This window comes from Meles meles, chromosome 13 (genome assembly GCF_922984935.1).
Source record: "Meles meles chromosome 13, mMelMel3.1 paternal haplotype, whole genome shotgun sequence".
NCBI classification, from domain to species: domain Eukaryota; kingdom Metazoa; phylum Chordata; class Mammalia; order Carnivora; family Mustelidae; genus Meles; species Meles meles.
Genome location: NC_060078.1, coordinates 78218621 through 78239181, shown reverse-complemented (window position 1 = coordinate 78239181; position 20561 = coordinate 78218621). Strand labels below are relative to the sequence as shown.

At 39.5% G+C, this 20561-nt stretch overlaps 1 protein-coding gene across 5 annotated transcripts in view; it reads left to right on the top strand.

Moving 5' to 3' along the window:
• Positions 1–20561, top strand: part of ATE1 (arginyltransferase 1) — a 176644-nt gene that overhangs the window by 112267 nt on the left and 43816 nt on the right. For all 5 annotated transcript variants that reach the window (XM_046027786.1, XM_046027789.1, XM_046027790.1 and 2 more), the window contains one exon: positions 16062–16182. In XM_046027786.1, the coding sequence (XP_045883742.1) occupies positions 16062–16182 (121 nt within the window). The remainder of the gene's footprint in view (positions 1–16061; positions 16183–20561) is intronic.

Genomic DNA, 20561 nt, shown 5'->3' with positions numbered 1-20561 from the left:
CAATTATTCCTTCATAATTTTCTTCAGGTAAAACTTTATAGTCAGGCTAGTACCAAGTTGATGCTGTGTCAGTCATCACAAGTCCATGGAGCAGCATTTTCCCCTTTGCAGTTTGTGAGTGATGATCTGTGGGGTCAGAGAGACTGAATATCCTTTTCTCCCAACCTTTTACCCAGGGATAGAATCTTTTTCTTTTTCACAATTTCTTATGAACAGTAGGATTTTAAAAAACATATTCCAAAATTCCAGTTTTTAACAAACATTTAAAATTTATTTATGCATTTTCTTAATGAAATACTGTTGAAAGTTGAACTAGAAATATATTTCCTTACAGAATTTAAACATTAATTACCATTTCATCAGGAGAAAGCAGAATTAAGATCAAGTCTCCACAGATATCTTGGTTTCATGCCTTGTTGTAAGTACAGACTAAGCCTCAGTGTCTCTCTCTGTAAAATGGGAATACTAATTAATATTAATTAATATTAATACTAATACTAATTCCTTATGGGTTGATTGTGAGGATTAATGAGGTAGTACATGTAGGGCAGTTGGTGTAGTGCCCAACTCATAGTACTAGGTTATTAAGACGATTTTCAGTAATAGGAACATTATTTAATTATATATGTAGATACAATCTTTACAAAAAATTAGTGACTTCTGGTTATAGAAAGAAAAAATTAAACATTTGTTTAGTTCTTTTGATCAAAGTTGGTCTGAAAATATAATTAGTTTCCTTTTTGTTCCCAGTGCATTTATTTTAGCTTTTAGACAACTTTACTATGCATTTCAGTTAAAGGTGGATATTTTATTAAAATTGCTTTGGAAAACTTACATTTAATTTTGTCTTGTGTGGTTCTTTGCAGTCATCTTATAAATGCTTTATACTGTTACTACGGGAAGGAGGCTCAAAGGCTTAGAGACTGTACTGTACCCCAAGACTGAAGTTAAATAATTGGATGAAAGCTTAATTTATTCAGGGATAGCTTTTCAAATCTATAGCTCAGAAACACAAAGTGAAGTATGAGGATCATAAAAACTCCTTTAGTAAACAGTCTGTGTGAGGATGAAATGAAGTTAGCAAGTGTCATTGTTAACCACGAAGATTTTATCAAAAGCTCTCAGGGGCCGACTGAAATTGACTCCCACTGGCCAAAATATGGACAATTTGAGCAACAGAAAGGATAACTGCAGTGTATTGAAACACATTAAATATCTTTAGACCTGGGAGCTCGTAAAGATACAGAAGAATCATTGCTAGAGTCTGTGCTGTGTCCCACGTTGTATTACCCAGATACCGCATCGCCAGAAGCTGACAGCCTGTCTGTAGATTCATAGCGTCCAAACGTCCTCAGTGTTCCACACTTGTAGGCTCAAAACCATACAGATAGCACAATTTCAGGCTCTGCCTAATAGTAACTTGTCAAAACTATACTTTCCCACATCTGGAAGTTGTAGATTTCAGGTTTAATTTTATTTATACTATTTCCAGAGAGTTCTGACATGGTAAACTGACAAGATAATTACGCTGTTTTGATTTCACCAAACTGTTATTGATAGAAAGGTGATGATTAGCTCCTTAAAATTTTAAGATAATATATTTTTTGTATAAAGTGAGAGATACCATTAAAGAAGAATTTTAATGGTTTAACTGTTGTCCACTTTTCACTTTCTATGCATATATTTTAAAATTGAGTTCTAAATAACACTTTCAGAAGATGTGTAAAAAGATGAAATATTCTTATCACATCATCAAGATTTTTTGTGTATGGTGCATATATGGTTTTGTAATGGGCTAAAAAATGAATAAAAGTATAACATTCACAGGAACATCGATGATTACTGTGCTCCCGGAGAGCTCTGTCACTCTAAATTTTATTCTAACAGTATGGTTAGTTTGGACCAAAATGATATTTTAGGCCGAAAGTCTTAGAAGAAATGAAGAACTTAGGGTTCTCAGGTCATAGCCAGAGATTATTTGGTGTTTGTAACAGAAGAAATTGTTCACAGTAATTTATCTAAAATTCTGTGACTGGACTTCATTTGCTCACCCTGTGAAAAACTGGTTAAGTTAAAAGGGGTTGCGTTCATCGTCATTACAGAGCTGACCGTTTAGAAAAGGAAGACATACTGACCGGATGTGTTTGAGCCAGCTGAAGTGTGGGCACTTCACGTAGCCGTGATGTGAACCTTCCACCAAGTCCTGCCTTGGAGAGCCGCAGAATACTGACGACTTCCAAGGGGATAGGATGTAAATTCTACCAGGACTCCTACTGCTACAGTTGAGAGGGGAAAGGTTATCCTTAAACTAGGAGCATTTAAGTCATTTGTGATGTATTTTCCATCAGGCAGAAAAAAAGGAATGATTACCAAAGATCACACCCTTGGGGTAAATATGAAGTTATAGCTAACTTCTTATTTCCCTCAGGGGTGTAATTAAACAGACTTTTACGATTAAGGTTTTCAGGCATTGAAAAATGTTTACTGGGAAAAAATAATAGCTTCAGTCAGAGACATGATCAATCAGATACAGTTTACTGACTTTATTAAAGCTATGTATTTGTCATGAACTGCTTTTAGCGTCTGTTTGACTCAGCATATCAACTTAATGTTGAAAAGTAAAGCCAGTTATATATTTCTAACGGGTCCAGATGCTAAATAATTCTGATGAGGCACATTTTCATAAATGGTAACGTAGGATGTTGCTGACACACTTTAGGTGTTCATACTTAGGTCTGGTTTTAGCTTGGAAATTTTAACAGAAAATACTGAGATTGAGCTTCTGATCTTGGCTTTACCAGTAAGTGGCCTTAAGTCACTTAGCTTTTTAAGTTTAGTCCCCCTTCCCTTTTTAAATATTAAAATGAATCTAGATGCTAACTAGGGAGGTCTACAGCCCTTCTAGTTTTAAAATGATCTGATTGGGGCGCCTGGGTGGCTCAGTCGCTTGTGTCTGACTTCAGCTCAGGTCATGATCCCTGGGTCCTAGGATCAAGCCCTGAGTCAGTCTCCCTGCTCATCAGGGAGTCTGCTTCTCCCTTTCTTTCTCCCTCTGCCCCTCCCCCTGCTTGTGTTCTCCCTCTCTCTCTCTCTCAAATAAATAATATCTTAAAAAATAATAAAATTATCTATTTTTAAGAAATACAATTTGCCACATTCAGTTTAATTGGATAAATATTCAATAAATATTTATTGAAAACTCAGTTCATATTAGGAATTCTGTCTAGGCACAAGGAATGCAAAGAAATGTTATACTCCCAGCTGTCTGGAAATTCCCAAATTTAGATTGGGGAAGGAGGTATGGGGGATTGCAGTAGTAAGAGAGAAACAGCATGTCAACAGACAACTCTAATAGATTGTATTAACTTCTAGAAAAGACTTCTGTAGAAACCCAGATATCCACTAAAGATACCAACCCTGAGTCTCCCTATCTAAATTATGCCTCCCGGGGCCCCTGGGTGGCTCAGTGGGTTAAGCCTCTGCCTTCGGCTCAGGTCATGATCTCAGGGTCCTGGGATCGAGCCCCACATTGGGCTTTCTGCTCAGCAGGGAGCCTGCTTCCCTCTCTCTTTCTGCCTTCTGCTCCGCCTACTTGTGATTTCTCTCTCTGTCAAATAAAGTCTTTAAAAAAAAATGTTTAAAAAAATAAATTAGGCCTCCCTTCGTACTGTCTGATGTTTTTTTCTTCATAGTATTTGCCACATTTTGTAATGATATAAAATTCTGTATGATTATTTTCTTAAAGCCACCTCCCTTTCTAGACTGGAAGGTCCCTGAGAACTGAGAACTGAAACTGACAAGAAATTGTCACCATGGTGTTTCCAGGACCTTAGCATAGAGCCTTGCAGACAGTAGGCATTTAATAATTTTACCCACTGACTTATGGGATAGAAAGTGCGGGGGATGATCCTGCCTGAGGATGAGAGCAGCTGGTGATGAGGGAAACAGTCTGAGGAGACCTTGGGAGACAAAGAGGAGGAGGCATTTAGACCAAGGGAGTCCTCAGCCTGGTGCCTAGATGTCAGTGCGCCTGGGGAGAGAGGAGGATAAGTAGGCCTTGGGCCCTGCACTCAGGGTACGTGATCTGTCCACACCAGGGAACAAGCAGACTGAGTCTATACGCATAGTGCATGCAGACTAATAAACACATGAGTACAGTATGATGAGTGTGCAAACACATAGTTTCTGTTGTCCTTAGTAAAATCCAAACTCATTGAAAAGCATTTATGAATTTGTACTGCTTTTGATCTTATGTAATTTCTCATCAGCTCTAACTAAACTCACAGGAGTATCTTACAAAGGTTCGTTTTGTTTTGTTTTACTTTAAGAAGGGATTATCGTGCTTTACTATAGATATTGGAGAGCCAGTAAGGGGTTTTAAGTGGAGCATTGAGGCAGTCGTTCTTATTCTGTTGGCAGTAGGAGGATGGATGGACTCAGTGCAGAAGTTGGAGTCCCCCATTGCCCCCAAGTGAGGATGGCTCCATCTTGGGCAGGAGCAGAACCAGTGACGGTCCCTGCTGCTTCTCCCACAAGAGCCTTAAGCCTGACAAAGGAAACACCTAACCTGATACTTCTTCCTAGTATGGGGAAGGCCAGATTTAATATACACATACACACAAATATTGATATGAATATCTAATCTTTAACAGAAATTAAAGCAGCTTTGGGTTTTACTTTTTCATTTTTGTTTTATTTTCTTTATCTTCGTCTTTCATTCTCTTTTTTTCTTCATCCTTTTCAACTTATGACCCTTCAGTTTGAAATTAAATTTGGGCTGTAAGTTGACTCCCTGAATCTTTTCTTCACAAGCTTTCTTTGTATTTTCTAGAAGAAAAAAGATTAACCCAGGGTTTCCAAAATAAAAGCAAAGATTGTGATTAAAACTGAATTAGAATCTTTATTCCCTATTATTTGCTAATAGTAAAATAAATAGCCTAGACTTAAGGAAGCTTTAAAGTAAGTCCCAGAGCCTTTTGCAAACCCTTGGAACCCTTGGATTTTAATTAAAGAAACACAGAATACCATCACTTTCTGTTTGTCAGGGGAAAAAATATGTATTTTTAAATTTTCAAAGCTTAGCCTTGCAGCACATGGAGTACATCTGTTGGCTTTCAGAATTTGGGGAACACAAATGGATTCAGATGTTTAGGCCCTTTGTCTTCCCTGGTCTCTGCTCACCTCGCCAACTGAGTGTGGCACAATCCAAACACAGTTTCTGAAAACAGAGCAGCTAGAGTTACCTCTCAAGCACTCTCTTGGGGACTGATAAAGTCAATCTCTGTTTATGTAATGAAATCAGGGAGCAAGGGGTCTGCTGTAGTACTTTGTGGACGGGATTGCCTTGGTGTTGTCTTTCAGGGAAAAGACTGGATTTAATAAGCCCTTGTTCTTTCTTGCTTTCTCTGGAGGTACAGCCCACTCTAATGGATTATTTCGAACTATTTTTGTTTATGTAGCATTAGAACTTCTCTTTAAGCAATTGGTTTTACTAAAATCAGTAGATTTATCATAGAAAAGTAGGATACTGATATCAACTTTGCCTGATAAAAAGATTTAAATAAGTCTGGTGAATCTTGGTTCAGTGCTGCTGGGGCTTAGTCTGTGTGTGTGTTTGCATGTGTGTATTTAAATAATATTGCCTTTTTAGTGTTCTTACATTTTAATTTAACTTGAACTTTAAAAATAAACTCTGCTGGTTTATCCTCTCCTCAAATACGCGCGAAATCCTGCATATTTTTCAAAATATTTATAAAGTATTCTTGAGAGTGAAATCTCATAGAGATCTTTGCTTCAGGACCAGAGTTCAAAGGAAAGTCCGTTTGGTTTTAATTTGAAAACTGTAAAAACAAAATACCCTCAAAAATGGCAGGGTGTGAATTGGTAACTTCAATTTTATTGCAATCGGCCAAGCCCATCCCCAGATGTTTCCAATTAAAAGCCAAGAATGCTAACTTGGGTGAATATCATATGAAAGCATTTCTTTACTTTTCTCTGATTTTTTTTTTTCTGAGAAAAGTAAGTCTCAAATCCTTTAACGTTAATTAAAGAAATAACTTCGTACTTGCATGTTGTTTAAACTCATACAAAGACAAATGCAGTACTCAAAGAGAATTCTTATATGTCAGATTTGTAAACATTTGTAGTCCTGAATGCATATGAGTTCATATATGTTGTCTTATAAAGGCAAAAAAAAAAAGGCTTTTAAGTGATGTTGGAGCCCTTTAGTAAAATCGTGTACTCCTGGATTTGCTATAATCAAAGAATAGACCTTTTAATACTGTGCATTTATTTAGAAAGGGGTGGCTAGTAATAAGCTTTTATTTTTGATCAGTTGTATATTCAGTTGTAAGAAATGCTTTTGTAGGAATCTAAGGAGATATAATAACATGAAAGAAACCCAGAATGTAATTTTGAACTTGTCAATTTTATAATATTTCTCCAGATAATACCAAGTTACAGTAGGGTCCATTCATGAACTTGAAGGTTACTTTGAATATGTCATTCTAAATTAAGAAGAAAGATAAATGCTGGTAAGAAATTTGAATTTATGGAAATTGGCATTTGTTCAGAGAACAGACAGAGTTAGTCTTTAACCTAACCTTTTGAATACAAGGCTGAGGAGACATTTATTTTTGAAGCGTCACAAACCACAGACGTAGGACCACATGCTAATCCGTGGAGCTGAAACGGTCATTTTCCATTTCATTTCCTATTTGGTAAAATAATGATGGACATGTATTTGGGAGCTCAGGATGGAGCCGGCCATGTAGGTCTTGGATCTGTTTTTGCTTTTGGTAACTGCCTAACTTTTTCTCCAAACGTGGAAATGTGCTCCTCAGACTTGGACACGGCGTGGAAGGGACCTCTTCTGAGCTGGTTGTATCTTCCTTGTGTTTGACCAGCAGCTTGTTTCTGCGGATATCACAGCCATGTTAGAGCCCTTTTGTGCTTCCATAGGACCTTGTGCCTGTGCCCCTGCGTTGACCCTGGCTACGAAAGTTACTGGCGCTCTCGGCCTCCCTTTCCCCAACATATCACGAAGGCACCACAAGGCTCTTCCCATTCTTTCATCCTTGATGATGAGCAGAGTCTTTGCATGTTGAACGGAGTGAGTTGTGATTTTTAAGGCTTTTAGAACTTATTCTGAAAATCCTTTTAAAAATTGCAAATATTTTGAAACTTAGGTATAGGAAGAGAATGGGCATCAGGTGTCTACGTTGAATTCATTTCCAGAAACATTACATTAGATCACTACCATTTACATGATCTTACTCTTTCATCTGCACCGTAGAAGGAATTACTGTTTTCATTACTTTTGTCATCTGTTCTGAGACTGGGCTCCTAGGAGGTAGCGAATCATCATGAAGACTATGAAGACTATGGTTTTGGTTTTTTTTTTAAAGATTCATTTATTTACTTGAGAGAGAAAGCACAGCAGGGAGAAGGCAAAGAGGCAGAGGGACAAGCAGCCCCTGTCGAGTTGGGAGTCCGAGGTAGGACTCGATCCCAGGGACCTCAGGATCATGACCTGAGCCACAGTGAGATGCTTGACCAACTGAGCCACCCAGGCACCCCATGAAGACCGTTTTTAAATGCTGGGGGAGCTTGTTGTCCTTTTCTCAAGTCATGTTTCGCTCTCCTTTCCTAAAATGAAACTTAATATGAAGAACTATGCATTTCTTTAAAAGAAAGTATATGCCAGTGAAATAAGGAAAGAAAAATTTTCAGCTTTGAGGGGAAAAAGCTGTATTGACATGAACTAGGAGTTTCTAACCTTGAGTATGAGAGCCTCCTTTTTAATTGCAGTAACTCTTTCGGATCCTGTCACGATCACATACTGTGAGTCTTCAGTGATAATTCCCAGCGTTCCTGAAGGTTGGGCACTGTCTCTATGAAGAGAAAATGCGGTGGGGCTGCCTCATAAGTTCGAGTTCAGCAAATACTGGTCGCTCCCCGCGTGCCGTGTTAACGTGCAGGACAAGTGTATGAAAGTGACCTCCGCTGTGTCTAGACAGGGCAGAGGCGTGGGCCCGGTGTCCTGCGTTCACTGTTCCTCCAGCAGGTGGTCACTGAGCGGGTTTGGGATGTGTTAGTGAACACATCAGACTAAAACTTCTGACCCTGTGCTCTAGCAAGGAGTTTCCTATCGATCTCATAAATAAGTAAATTAACAAAAGGGTTAGAAGGTGGCACGTCCTATGGAAGAAAAATAGTAGAGGTGACAGGTGGGCTTCACTGCCGTGACATTTGCCCGAAAACTTAGAGTCCCAGGAATATCTGTAAGGCCAGAAGAGAAGACAGAAGCCCCCAGGCAGGAGCAGGCTTGATGTGTTGTTCTAGGAGCAATCGTGCAGCCAGTGTGGCCAGGGTGGAAGGAGGGAGGAGGGAAAAGTCCTGGAGGACAAGCCAGAAAGGTAACATGGGTCACATCACTAGGGCCTTGTAGGCTGTGTTGTGGCTTTGGGTTTTACTCCGCCTCTAATAGGAAGTGTGGCAATGTAAACAAATACTCCGTTTTAAAGTGGATTGCCAGGAGATGCAATGGTTGCCAGGGGCTTGCAGGGAGAGGGCATGGGAAGTGACTGCTAATGGGTACGGGGTACAGGGCTTTTTTTTTTTTTTTTAAAGAGTGATAAAAAGGGGCGCCTGGGTGACTTAGTGGGTTAAAGCCTCTGCCTTCGGCTCAGGTCATGATCTCAGGGTCCTGGGATCGAGCCCCGCGAGCCCCGCGTCAGGCTCTCTGCTCAGCAGGGAGCCTGCTTCCCTTCCTCTCTCTGCCTGCCTCTCCGCCTACCTGTGATCTCTGTCTGTCAAATAAAAAACAAAAAAATCTTAAAAAAAAAAAAAAGAGTGATAAAAATGTGTGGATTTAGGTCGTCGTGTTGATTGGGTAACCTGCAAAACACACCAAACACAGTGGAGATACACACTTTAAAAAGGTGAATTTTACGGTGCGTCATTTGTGTCGCAAAAAAAATTTACACAAAAAGATAGATTTGGGGGGCCTTCCTAGAACCATTTTTTGCCCTTCCTCCATCTCCTTAATGTTGCTTTGCCTTCAAAGACCCAGATTTCTAACTAGTTATACCTTAAGGGAAAGACTTTTAGTATCGTTGGCTGCGTTTTCATTGGAAGTAAAGAATGTTGATCTGTTTCAAAGTATCTTTTCTGAAATTGTTAATGATTATGAAATTAAGGATTTGCAGATGCTTACCCCTGTTTATGCGCCCTTATATATAGCTGTGTCACTCTTATTTGGGAAGAAAGGAAAGCACCGTATTTTTAACCTCTGGTTATCAAGAGGAATGTAATTTTTAGGTTGAAGTTTGATTAATATATTTTGCTAAACTAAGCTAATCTCCATCTAGTTTATTTTGTGATTCTTTTATAGGGTAGAAAAGTAGATCAGTATGATAATGTTCTTCAGATTATGGCCTAAAGCATGCAAGTGAAAGGAATTCCTCTTCATTCCATTGACCAAAAGCCACAATTGTATGATCTCCTCTTCCAGAAGCAGCAGTTATTTTTAATAGAAATAAAGCAGGAAATGTATTTAGCTAGTTTTTTCCCCTTCCTGTTTTAGATTTAACTTTGGAATTTCCTTGAATTTCAGCCTATGACAACCTAGTAAAGTTGACAGAAATATGACTGTATTTTAATTTCTTCTCCTTTTTTTGTGGGGGGTCTAAGTATAATTTGGGTTTTACAAGTAGTCTAAGTGGTTTTCCTCAAACAAAATGAAATCAAGGAATAAAATCATTGAACTGAGTGCCACTGAGCACTCTGAACAGAACCTCCCTCTTCCTTGACGACTGAAAACCTAGAGGCACTTTGTCTTTTGTTTTTGCCCTTGTTTTCCAGTCCAGAACAGTTTGTAAACAGCTACAGAACCTACCACAGAGGTGGCTGAACTTATCTCCCTTTCATGACTTCGAATGGAATGGTTATCCCTCCCCAGAAACATGTAATTAATAATGAGGAATAGTTATTCCTCCTTCTAATTTTAGGCTTTTTACAAGATTGTTTTTACCTTTCCCAGCCTTCTTAATCTTGAACTGCGTCATCCTCTGCCGGAGTCCCCCTCTTGAAACTGGTGCCTTTGCTTCGTAACATTTCCTGGGGTGCTGTCCTTGTTGGGTGGTGGTTTTGAGATGGTGTGTGGAGAGTCTGGAGCTCATCTTCTAAAATTGTACATCCAGTTGCAAGAAGGCTCAAAAAAATTGTGATAAGCCCTGTCCGACCAATTATATTTTCAGAATTTTGAGTACTTGAGAAATCTGTGGTAACTCTGATTTTCTTATTTACAAAGAGTCAGCGCCCTAGGAAAGAAATAATCTGCTTTTACCTCATTGTTCCAGTATGAATGAATGTACTTAGAAGTTGATTAAATATTTTTTTTTCTTCTGGCTATGGGAAAGTATGTCCAAATCCTTAAGTAATTACATTCTTAACACAGACATTTCTCATTTTCTTACACGGGCTGCAAAGGCAGGGTAGATTTCAAGCCCCTGCGTTTTTCATTTGTGTGGTGGCAACTTTAAATTGAGCTGTAAGCACTTTGGTCTCTTAACACTCAACCAGCTAGTGTTAACGTTAGAATGTTAGAAAACATAACATTTCAGAGTGATTTATTTCATAAAACCCTTTGTATTCTTTGGTGGCATGAGGGAATATTTGATATGAAGCACTGAGATAAGCCTGTAGTTTGGAGAAAAATAATGTTTTTTTTGGTTTTGTTTTATTTATTCATTTGAGAGAGAGAGAGAGACAGAGCACTAGCAGGGGGAGAGGTGAGGGAGACTCCTCACTGACCTGGGAGCCCAATGTGGTACTCGATCCCAGGACCCTGAGATCATGACCTGAGCAGAAGGCTTAAGAAAGGTAAGCACTGAGCCACCCATGCACCCTAAGAGAAAAATAACGTTTTAAGCTAGTCTTTGGAACTTGATTTCAGATGATGAGCAGAAGTTAAAGTGTATATATTTGTGACTTTTCAGTGAAATAAATGAAGTGTACTTAAGGAGTTATAAAGAAAATCTCTGGGGGCGCCTAGGTGACTCAGTGGGTTAAAGCCTCTGTCTTCATCTCGGGTTATGATTTCGGGGTCTGGGGATCGAGCCCCACATCAGGCTCTCTGTTCAGCAGGGAGCCTGTCTCCCCCTCTCTCTCTGCCTGCCTCTCTGGCTACTTGTGGTCTCTCTCTGTCAAATAAATAAAATCTTTGGGGGAAAAAAAAAAGAAGGAAAAAAGTCTCTGACCCACTATGAACAAGTATGACCTAAAAAGAATGTTCTGAAAATTTAGGAACTTTGAACCACTGTATACAATTACACTTGCTGTATTCCTTTTTTTTTTTTTTTTTTTTTTAAGAGAGGTATTGAGGGTGAGGGAGGGAAGGGGTGGGTTGAAGGGAGAGAGAATCTCAAGCAGACTCCACGCCCAGTGCATGATCCCAGTGTGGGGCGTGATGTCATGACCCTGAGATCATGACCTGAACTGAAATAAGGAGTCGAACACTTACCTGACTGAGCCATCCAGGCGTCCCCTTTCTATGTTCTTATGTTCATTTCATCTTTGTCCGGGTCTGTCACTGCCGGTAGATGGTGAATTATCTAGAGGCATGCATTCATTTTTCATCGTTTTATTCCAAGCATCTGGCGTCTGTCACATAGTGAGGATTCTTTTCCTGTTCATTGACTGAATATTTTTTAATGTCAACGTTATTGTTAAATCCAGGCACTGGGTTCAGGTGTCTGTGGATGAATTTGCACAGCTGTAGGGAATTTGTCTATTTTAATCTTTAAAGACATCTAAGGTGAGGCCTGACTGCCTCGTCCTACCCTGCCCCCCAATAATTGATCTGTGCATCTTAGCCAGTCATCATTCAGTTCTACCTTAAATTAGAAAACGGTGTCATTTGTATGTTTTGGGTTGCCTTTTTTTTTTAAAGTTAAGATGATACATATATGTTCTTTTTACTAACATTCTTGGGATTCTCTGCTTTTATGTCCTGCCATCACAGTAGACAAAACACACCATAACATTTTTATTACTGTTTCATTGTTCATAATGGTAACATTTTTGTATTAAGTACTGAATTTTATTTATTTATTCATTTTTAAAGATTTTTTATAAGTTATGTCTACACCCATCGTGGGGCTCAAACTCAGAACCCTGAGATCAAGAGTTGCACACTGACTGAGCCAGCCAGGTACCCGCTAAGTTCAGAATTGTAGAAAAATTAAGCAGGGAGAGCCAGAAAATACTGTAAATGAAGAGCAGTGGTGGGGGGGTGGTTAGGTCTGCTAGGTATTAAAATACAGTGTCCGGCTTCAACAGTTAAAGCTGTGTGGCACTGCACAGGAGACAGGTGAGTAAATCCAAGTACATGGGAGGCGCTGAAAGACTCTAACTGTATGTGGAAATTTAGTAAGTTATCAGAAAGACATTTAAATCAGTGGGGGAAACCACAGTCCTAAAATGATGTTGAAGCCACTTGGTAAACATCTGAAAGAAATTAGGTTAGATCCTTTTCTTATACCTTATTCCAAAATAAATTCCAGATGGAGCATAAATGTAAATGTAAAATTATGAAACCATAAAAGTACTAGGAAAAAAGTGAATGTTTTTATAATATTTGAGTGATAGTGACTTTTTAAAATTATGTTGGAAAACTTAGACACCATTTTTAAAGATGATGAATTTGACCACTTACCAGATTTCTACCTGGTGAAAGAAAATGGCATAGTCAAAAGACCTATAAACTAGGGAAGTAAAACATATTTTGCAAACTAAGGATGAATTTCCTTAATATATAAAGAGTTTTTCAAATAATAAGACCAGAAATCTAACAACAGTGGGCCAACATTATGGGAAAGGAAATACAAATTGCTTTAAACATATGGAAAGCTTTGTGATGCAAATTAAAACCACAGTGAATTGCCATTTCTTGGATTGGCAGAGATTGAAAGTTTCAATTGTACGCTGTGTTGCTAACTAAGTAAGTGGGGTAATGAACACTTGTGTCCATATGTTGCTAATGGGAATGTAAAATGGCACAACTTCTATGGAAAATAGTTTTGTGCTGTAAAACATAAAAACCCTTACACGCATCAATTCCAATTCAAGGAATTTATCCTAAACATATTCACAAATGATAAATGTCCAAGAATATATTTTCCCAAGTGGTTATACCATTGTAAACCCGCCGTATCCGTGCTGTACATAGTCCAGTTCCTTGCCAGAACTTGTTATTCAGTCTTTTTAATGTTAGCCATTCTGGTGGGTGTGCGGTGATGTGTTTTGGTTTTAATTGGCATTTCTGATAACTAATGTTGAATTTATTTTCAGATGCTTATTAGGCATTCATCTGTATTTGGTGCCTTTTTTAAAGAAATGGATTTTTTTTTATTCTTGAGTTAAGTTTTTTTAATGTGTTTTGGATACACATCTGTTTTCCAATATATGTTTTGTTAATATTTTCTCTTAGTCTTTGGCTTGCCTATTTTTTTTTTTGACATTTTTTATTTATTTGAGAGAAAATGAGGGAGAGAGAGAGAGAGAGCACGAGAAGGGGAGGGCCAGAGGGAGAAGCAGACTTCCTGCTGAGCAGAGAGCCTAATGTGGGACTCGATCCCAGGAGTCCAGGATCATGACCTGAGCCGAAGGGAGTCTCTTAACCAACTGAGCCACCCAGGCACCCGCCTATTTATTCTCTTAATAATTTTTTGAATACAGTATATAATTTTCGTGAAATCAGCTCATCAGATGTTTTTACTGTTGGTTTTGTTGTTGTTGTTGTTATGGTTAATGCGTTTTTGTGCACTAAGAAGTCTTTGTGTACTCCAAGGTGAAGATAATTTACTCCTTTTTTTTCTCGTAGAAGTTTTATATGTTTAGCTTTTATGTTCAGCCTTTTTCCCTCAGCAGATTTCAAAATGGTCTCTGACCCAAATGAAAATAAAGAAGATTTAGACCCATTGCTTGAGAGTGGTAGTTTTTCAACTTTGTTAACGAGGTCAGCATCACATGCTGCTGCTTTCCATCCGTAAAACAGTTTCTGAATTAATGGAGAGAATGCCACTGCTTTTGGTAAGATAGGTATCATTGACTCTCAGCCTTTACTGCACCTACTTAATTATTAGCTCATCTCTAAACAATCCTGTTAGTATTTTTCACGTTGGATGAATATGTGGACCACCTGGAGCTTCCCCTTATGGATGGCCTATCCTTCTTGGGACCTCGAGGCATCAGCAATGCCGTAAACAGTCTGGGAAGGTCAGGGTCAGGCACCTGAGTTCTAGTCTCCTCCCTCTTGTCACGCTTTCTCTCTTAGCCAGCAAGCATTCCCATTTCATCTAGAATATAGACCGAAACATGAATATTGTGGCCTCACAGAATCTGTCCCAACCTACCTTTCCATTTCTGCAGTGCCCTGCTATTTCCTGTTCCTCGGGGTGATCTCATACCAGGCCCCACTGTGCATCCCTCTTTACCCTGTTCCCTTCGTCTAGATTGTTCTCATTCCTTTTCATCCGGCCCTAGACTTAACTCCAGTCATCTGTTAAATCCCCAGTAAAACTCCGCATCCCCCTTGACCTCTCTCCCAGCCTCTCCAGCAGGAGCTGATTCGCATACACTTTCTTCGTGCATGCTCTCCCCCGTTCGCTTGTGAACTTCTGGACACTTCGAGAGCTGGGAGGGTGTGGTGCTCCTTGTGTATCTGAGTGAGGCTTCCTATAGTGACCTGCACATAGCAGGCAGGTGACAGAGTACCTGTCTGATAAAAAGGTCTGTAACGGCGGTGGGTCTGTAACGGCCGTGGGTCTGTAACGGCCATGGGGCTGTAGCGCCGGTGGGTCTGTAACGGCCGTGAGTCTGTAACGGCCGTGGGTCTGTAGCGGCGGTGGGTCTGTAACGGCCGTGGGTCTGTAGTGGCCCTATTCCTTGTAAAGGGCTTTGTGCCACATCATGTTTTTCAAACTCTGAGGTTGTGACCCACGAGCTGTTTGTAAAAGCAGTATTTATGGTTCAAGAGCGTCATTAAAAAAGGAGATAGAGTAGGATAGGAAATGAAAGATTACATAAGGTGGGTAAACATTTTATAGCAAAAGGTTTGTTTCTAGTTCTGTATTTGCATATGTGTTTGCTAGGTTGTCATGTAAGTGTATTTCTTACTACAGGTTATACGAAACAGAGTTGGAAAACACTACTGGGTTTGAATGAATTTTGAATTTCAGACTTTTAGAGAAGAGATATTTGGAATTTTAATTAACTTTGATACTTCTGAAAATTTTTACTGAGTGATTTCATATAATTTGTACCATCCCCTGTTGATTATCTACTACATTACCTATGGGCAAATGATTTTTTTTCTTCAGCATCTAGTGTATAGTCTTTGTTTTAGATTTGGGGTATATAATTGAGTTATAAATGTATAAGTCATTTCTGCTAAAATGGTGTTTTGGAAGAAACTTGAGAGGATTATAATGATAGAAGTTTCCCTAAAATTTCTGTAATGTTTTTTAAACTTCTCTTTGTTTACATTTAATAGTTTAGATTATTCATGTAAGTTTCTTGACAAAACAGAACTTTTAAATACATTACCATGGAATGAGTATTATCAACTGAGTCTACAAATGAAAACATCCTGAAATTCCATTTCAGAAAAGAGTTTGCTCCAGATGTAAATTGTAATGCTGTCATATGTGAAAAGACATTTCACTTTGATTTCAAAACTGGGTATTCGCTGTAATCAGCTAAGCAAGAATCATATATTAAATATTTCTTGAAAAAGAAAGTAGAAACTTGAATCTTCCAGATCAATACAGGCATCGCAAATAGCGATGCATTACTTTTGGAGAGTTTTGGAATCTAATGTGCATTCTTGAGATGGGAAAGCAGTTCGGAGAGTCACTTAGTATTTACAAGAAAGCTGTTTCTGGTTGACTTTGTTTAAACTGGTGATTAAAACCTTTCCTGGAACTGTGGAGCCTTGTAACCAGGAAGTTACTGTGTTTGTAATGCCTGTGGGTTTTTTTTCCTTCACTTTCCTTTAGGGTCAGTATAGACCTTCCGATTTGTTGTGTCCTGAGACGTATGTTTGGGTGCCCATTGAGCAGTGCCTGTCGCTGCTTGAGAATTCCAAGTACTGCCGCTTCAACCAGGACCCAGAAGCAGGTACGTTTGGAGCAGAGCTCGCCGGAAAATGTTTTTCGGTTCCGTGGGTATGGCTTTGGCTCTTCATAAGGTCCGGGTAGCTTTTTATCTATTGTAGAATGTGCATGAGTGTATACATGTGCGTGTGTGTGTGTGTGTGTGTGTATGTGTATGCATGCGTATGACGGGGAGATAACACGTGTGCATCATACATACAACACTCTCACTTTCGGAGATAAATGCAGAAACCTGTGCGTCTGCTCCTCACTACCTGTCTTCTTCTGTGACTAGTTGTTAAATGCTTTGAGTGCTGACCCCACTTTCCATTTATTTCTCTTTACAGCTATCACAGTGCATAGAAATTAGTCACTAGATTGTTTAGCTAGGGCAAAGAACGTAGAAATACTGACCAGTTGGATTGCATAAAGTTGTGGAAGGGTTTCCTGAGGGCCAAGAGGCTGGGATGGGTTTTGTGAAAATGCTTTCTTATTCTTCGTGTGTATGTGTGTGTGTAATACTTTGTTGACTTTCTTCATACATCCCTGGTGCTTCTCCTTTCCTGTCCCTTCTCCCACCTCCAGCGCGGTAGAGCCCTAGCCATGTTTGATCTCCTTGGGATTCCGCATTTGGACGCTCCGTGCACTGGTAGTGGGCACAGACGCCAGAAGTATAGCCCCGGAGTCAGACTGCCTGCATTTGCCTCGTGGTTCATCAGCGACCTGTAAATTGTGTGCCCTTAGGCAGTTTCATCACGTTCAACATTAAGATAATAATAGAACCTATCTTACTGAGCTGTAGTGAGGATTAAAGTAAGACAAACATGCTGAGAATAGCCCCGTATTATTGCTGAGTTGCTGGTTGCTGGGCAAATTAGCCCGCTGTGTCCCCTACACTGTACCATAGGCTTTCGTCTGCATCTGCCTTTGTTTAGTCCATTTCCTGTCCCCAAGAAAATGTGCAGTTCTGCTCACCTCCCTTTTGTCTGGACCCCCCTCAGTTGACAGCAGTCCCCCTCCACACGGCCCTCCTCACCCTCCCTGTGTTCCACTGCAACTTTGTTCCGCACGGGAGAGCTGTGACGCTCTCGTCGTGGGTTGCATCAAGTCCCCATGCGTGTTTTTCCTCAGACTGAAGTGCCTGGGTGCTCCCCTGGTGTTTCCTGGGTTCTAACTCCTCCCAACCCACCAGAGGAGATTGCCTGATGCACAATTAAGAATAAAATATTTTTTATCTAGTCATTTATGGTCTAAACTTGGGGGAAAAAATCAGAAAAGAGAAGTGAAAAAGCCAGCAGAGGGGAAGGGAATAAATGGGAAAATCACATAGGAAGACAAAAGGGACAAGAAAAGAAATGCAGTAATTTCTTCTGTTCTAGGGGGTCCATTTCCCCCCAACAAATCAGGTTTTTACTTATTAAAAAAAATTGGTTCATGTCCCATTGTATTTTGGTCTCTCCTTCAAAAGCTGTTGCAAAACCAAGAGGGGGCACTTCTTACCCATGATTATAGCTTAGAATCTGATGAAGATGTTTGACTCATAGGCCAGGCCCCCAGGGTCACCCCCAGGTCTCCTAGGTATTTAGGATCATAGAACAACCATGGCTTTACAGTTCTTGTACCTTCAGTTGTTAATCAGAATTTTATCCTTTCTTTCTAAGTAAAATTACACCAGACTCATCAAACAGATGTGTTGCTTAAAAACAGGCCTATTGCATTTGTCAATTAGTATTTGAGTCAAGCTCAAAGGGAAAAGCAGTAATAATAAGTAGTTTAGAGGAAAGTGTATACTTGATCCACTGTCCCTTCAAAAAAGATTTTTTTTTTTCCTTTTTAACAAATTTTCTCAAGGGTGGCTCAGAGCCGTTCCCTTATGGTGAAAACTGCTAACCATCTTTATTGCATTATTTCACATTCACATACAAAAATGTGTAAGTTCCTTCCAACTAAGTAATGTGATCGTGAACTGGTTTCCGACTTCCAAACTTAAGACACAGTTTCACCTTCCCCTTTTTCTTTCCTTTCTTGTCTGTTTTAAAGTTTCCTTCTTTTATATAATGCCTGGAAATTAAGGCCATCACAGGCTCTCCCTGCTCTGTAAAGTTGCAAAGGTAGCTGAATACTTTCTACGCACTGAACGGACATTCAAGTAAAGATTCATTCGTGTTAATAGGTTCTAAGTTCATTTTCCGAAGTTAGCACAAATGAGCATTTCACGGCAAAATTTGAAGTCCCATGGGGAATGGAGAGTATGTAGGATGCCCTCCTCCTGTAGTCTGTTAAATTACCTTTCTTAAGGCACAAGATTTAGCTCTTAATATTCATTGTTTAGAATTCATTTACAAAAGTCAGAGGAGGAAATTTCTCCAAGAATAGTGCTTCAAACAAAAGGAAGATCCTTTTCCATATGCTGAATCTTTGCAACTTTCCAGAGAACACCATACAGTTCTGTCAGTATTGAATATCACAGTCCAGACACTATTTGAAATCAGACTTCTATCCTGTGGTTTTAGGAAATTAAAATGCAGTTACACGCCGGAGTGTATTGGGCATGCTGTGAAACATGGTCATTTGAGATTTAAACGCCAATCTGTGAGAAACTGTTCTCTTCTCTCGGGCCAGTTTTACTCTTATGTGACCCAAACTCTGACTCAGACAAAATACAGAGCTTAATATGGACACCATTGCGAGTCGGTATGGTGCTCCCCTCCCCGTCCGGCCCCCTAAATCTTGTTTCTTCTCCCAGCTGTTCAGTAGTTAAAGTGCTCTGCAGAAGGCACAGCCGATCACCGCGGGCTCCTGTAAAACAAAGCTTGGCTACAAGGTGCATCGGGGCCGCTTGTAAGAAAAATTACATTTCCCTCTATCCCGAATTGTTAGCCTCTGGAAATGCTATTCCTCCCTGCCCTCAACCTCCCTCTCCCCCACCCACCACATTTTGGAGGTTTGGGTTATATGGTTATTTGCTTAACTAGGAAGTCTGCAGAATGGTAAAAACCTGTTGTATTTACTGCTTTAATATATTGGAGGTGGGGGCTGACAAACAAGCGACTTGAAAAACTCTAAAGAAATCCCTTTGTTCATGAATCTTGGTCTTTTGTTTTTGAAATCACGACCTCTGCTGGCTCTAAAGAAAGGATTTTAGAAGTTTCTCCCCTGATTTTTGAGTAAAAATCTGTTAGATTGCTTATTAAATTGATAGTTGGATATGTATAGAATTTTAAAAATTCTTCATCACAGGGGCACCTGGGTGGCTCAGTGGGTTAAGCCGCTGCCTTTGGCTCAGGTCATGATCTCAGGGTCCTGGGATCGAGTCCCGCATCGGGCTCTCTGCTCAGCAGGGAGCCTGCTTCCCTCTCTCTCTCTCTCCGCCTGCCTCTCTGCCTACTTGTGATCTCTCTCTGTCAAATAAATAAATAAAATCTTAAAAAAAAAATTCTTCATCACAGATTTTGCTTTTCTTGTTTTAAATGATCTTTTAAACATGTTTGCTGCGAACAGCAGTAGTAGATTTATCCAAGTGCATAAAACCCCTGGGAAGAAGAAATTGAAATGACCCTATCGTCTCTCTATATGGCAGTAATCACGTCAGTGTTTTTATGCTTTCCATCTGATCTTTTTTTCTCTCTATACATTGGTGTACATTTTTTAAAAAACAGCAGGAATCCTCCTTCACACTTTTCTTGTTTTTACTGAATGCTGTGTGTTCCTTCCTCCTTTTAGGAAGGTCGAAAACTCCCTGACCACGGATTTGGGGTTCAGCAGACAAATGCCAGGAGTTGGGTGGTAGGCTGTGTCCAACATGGATATTTACAAGCGTCGTTGACAGAGTAAACCAGATGTTTTGGAGTTCGTTTTAGAACCATGATAAATTATGGTTTGATTTGACTCTTAATGTCGTACAGGTGTTGTGTTATTTATTGTTGGTAGTAAAATCCTTTTGCTTCCAAATTTGTAACCAGGGACGACATCACCGAGTGTATGTTACTTCCCAAGTGCCATCCCATGGTTCCTCCTGGGTGACCTCAGTTGATCCTCAGGACATGAGGGAATATTTTGTCACCGACCCCCTCAGATATCATTTATTGGGAAAAATACCACTGAATACTTGTTTATAATCAGAGACTTAAAATAATCTTAAACCAAATATTGTTCTCTCTTTTTTATAAGTACTGATTTTTAGTATTGATTTTAAAGGAGCTAATTAGAATGGTCTTTATTTCTGTCTCTACTGATAATTGCAGCGGTAGAGTCGTTTTACCACAGATTAGTCTAGATTTCTCTCCCTCTTTTCTATACATAATGTGAAATGTTTGTAAGAAATTTCTTAATTTGCCTAAGTCATAATAAGGATATTGAATTTAAATATGCTGTAAAAATAATGGCACCTAATTTTGTCTTAGT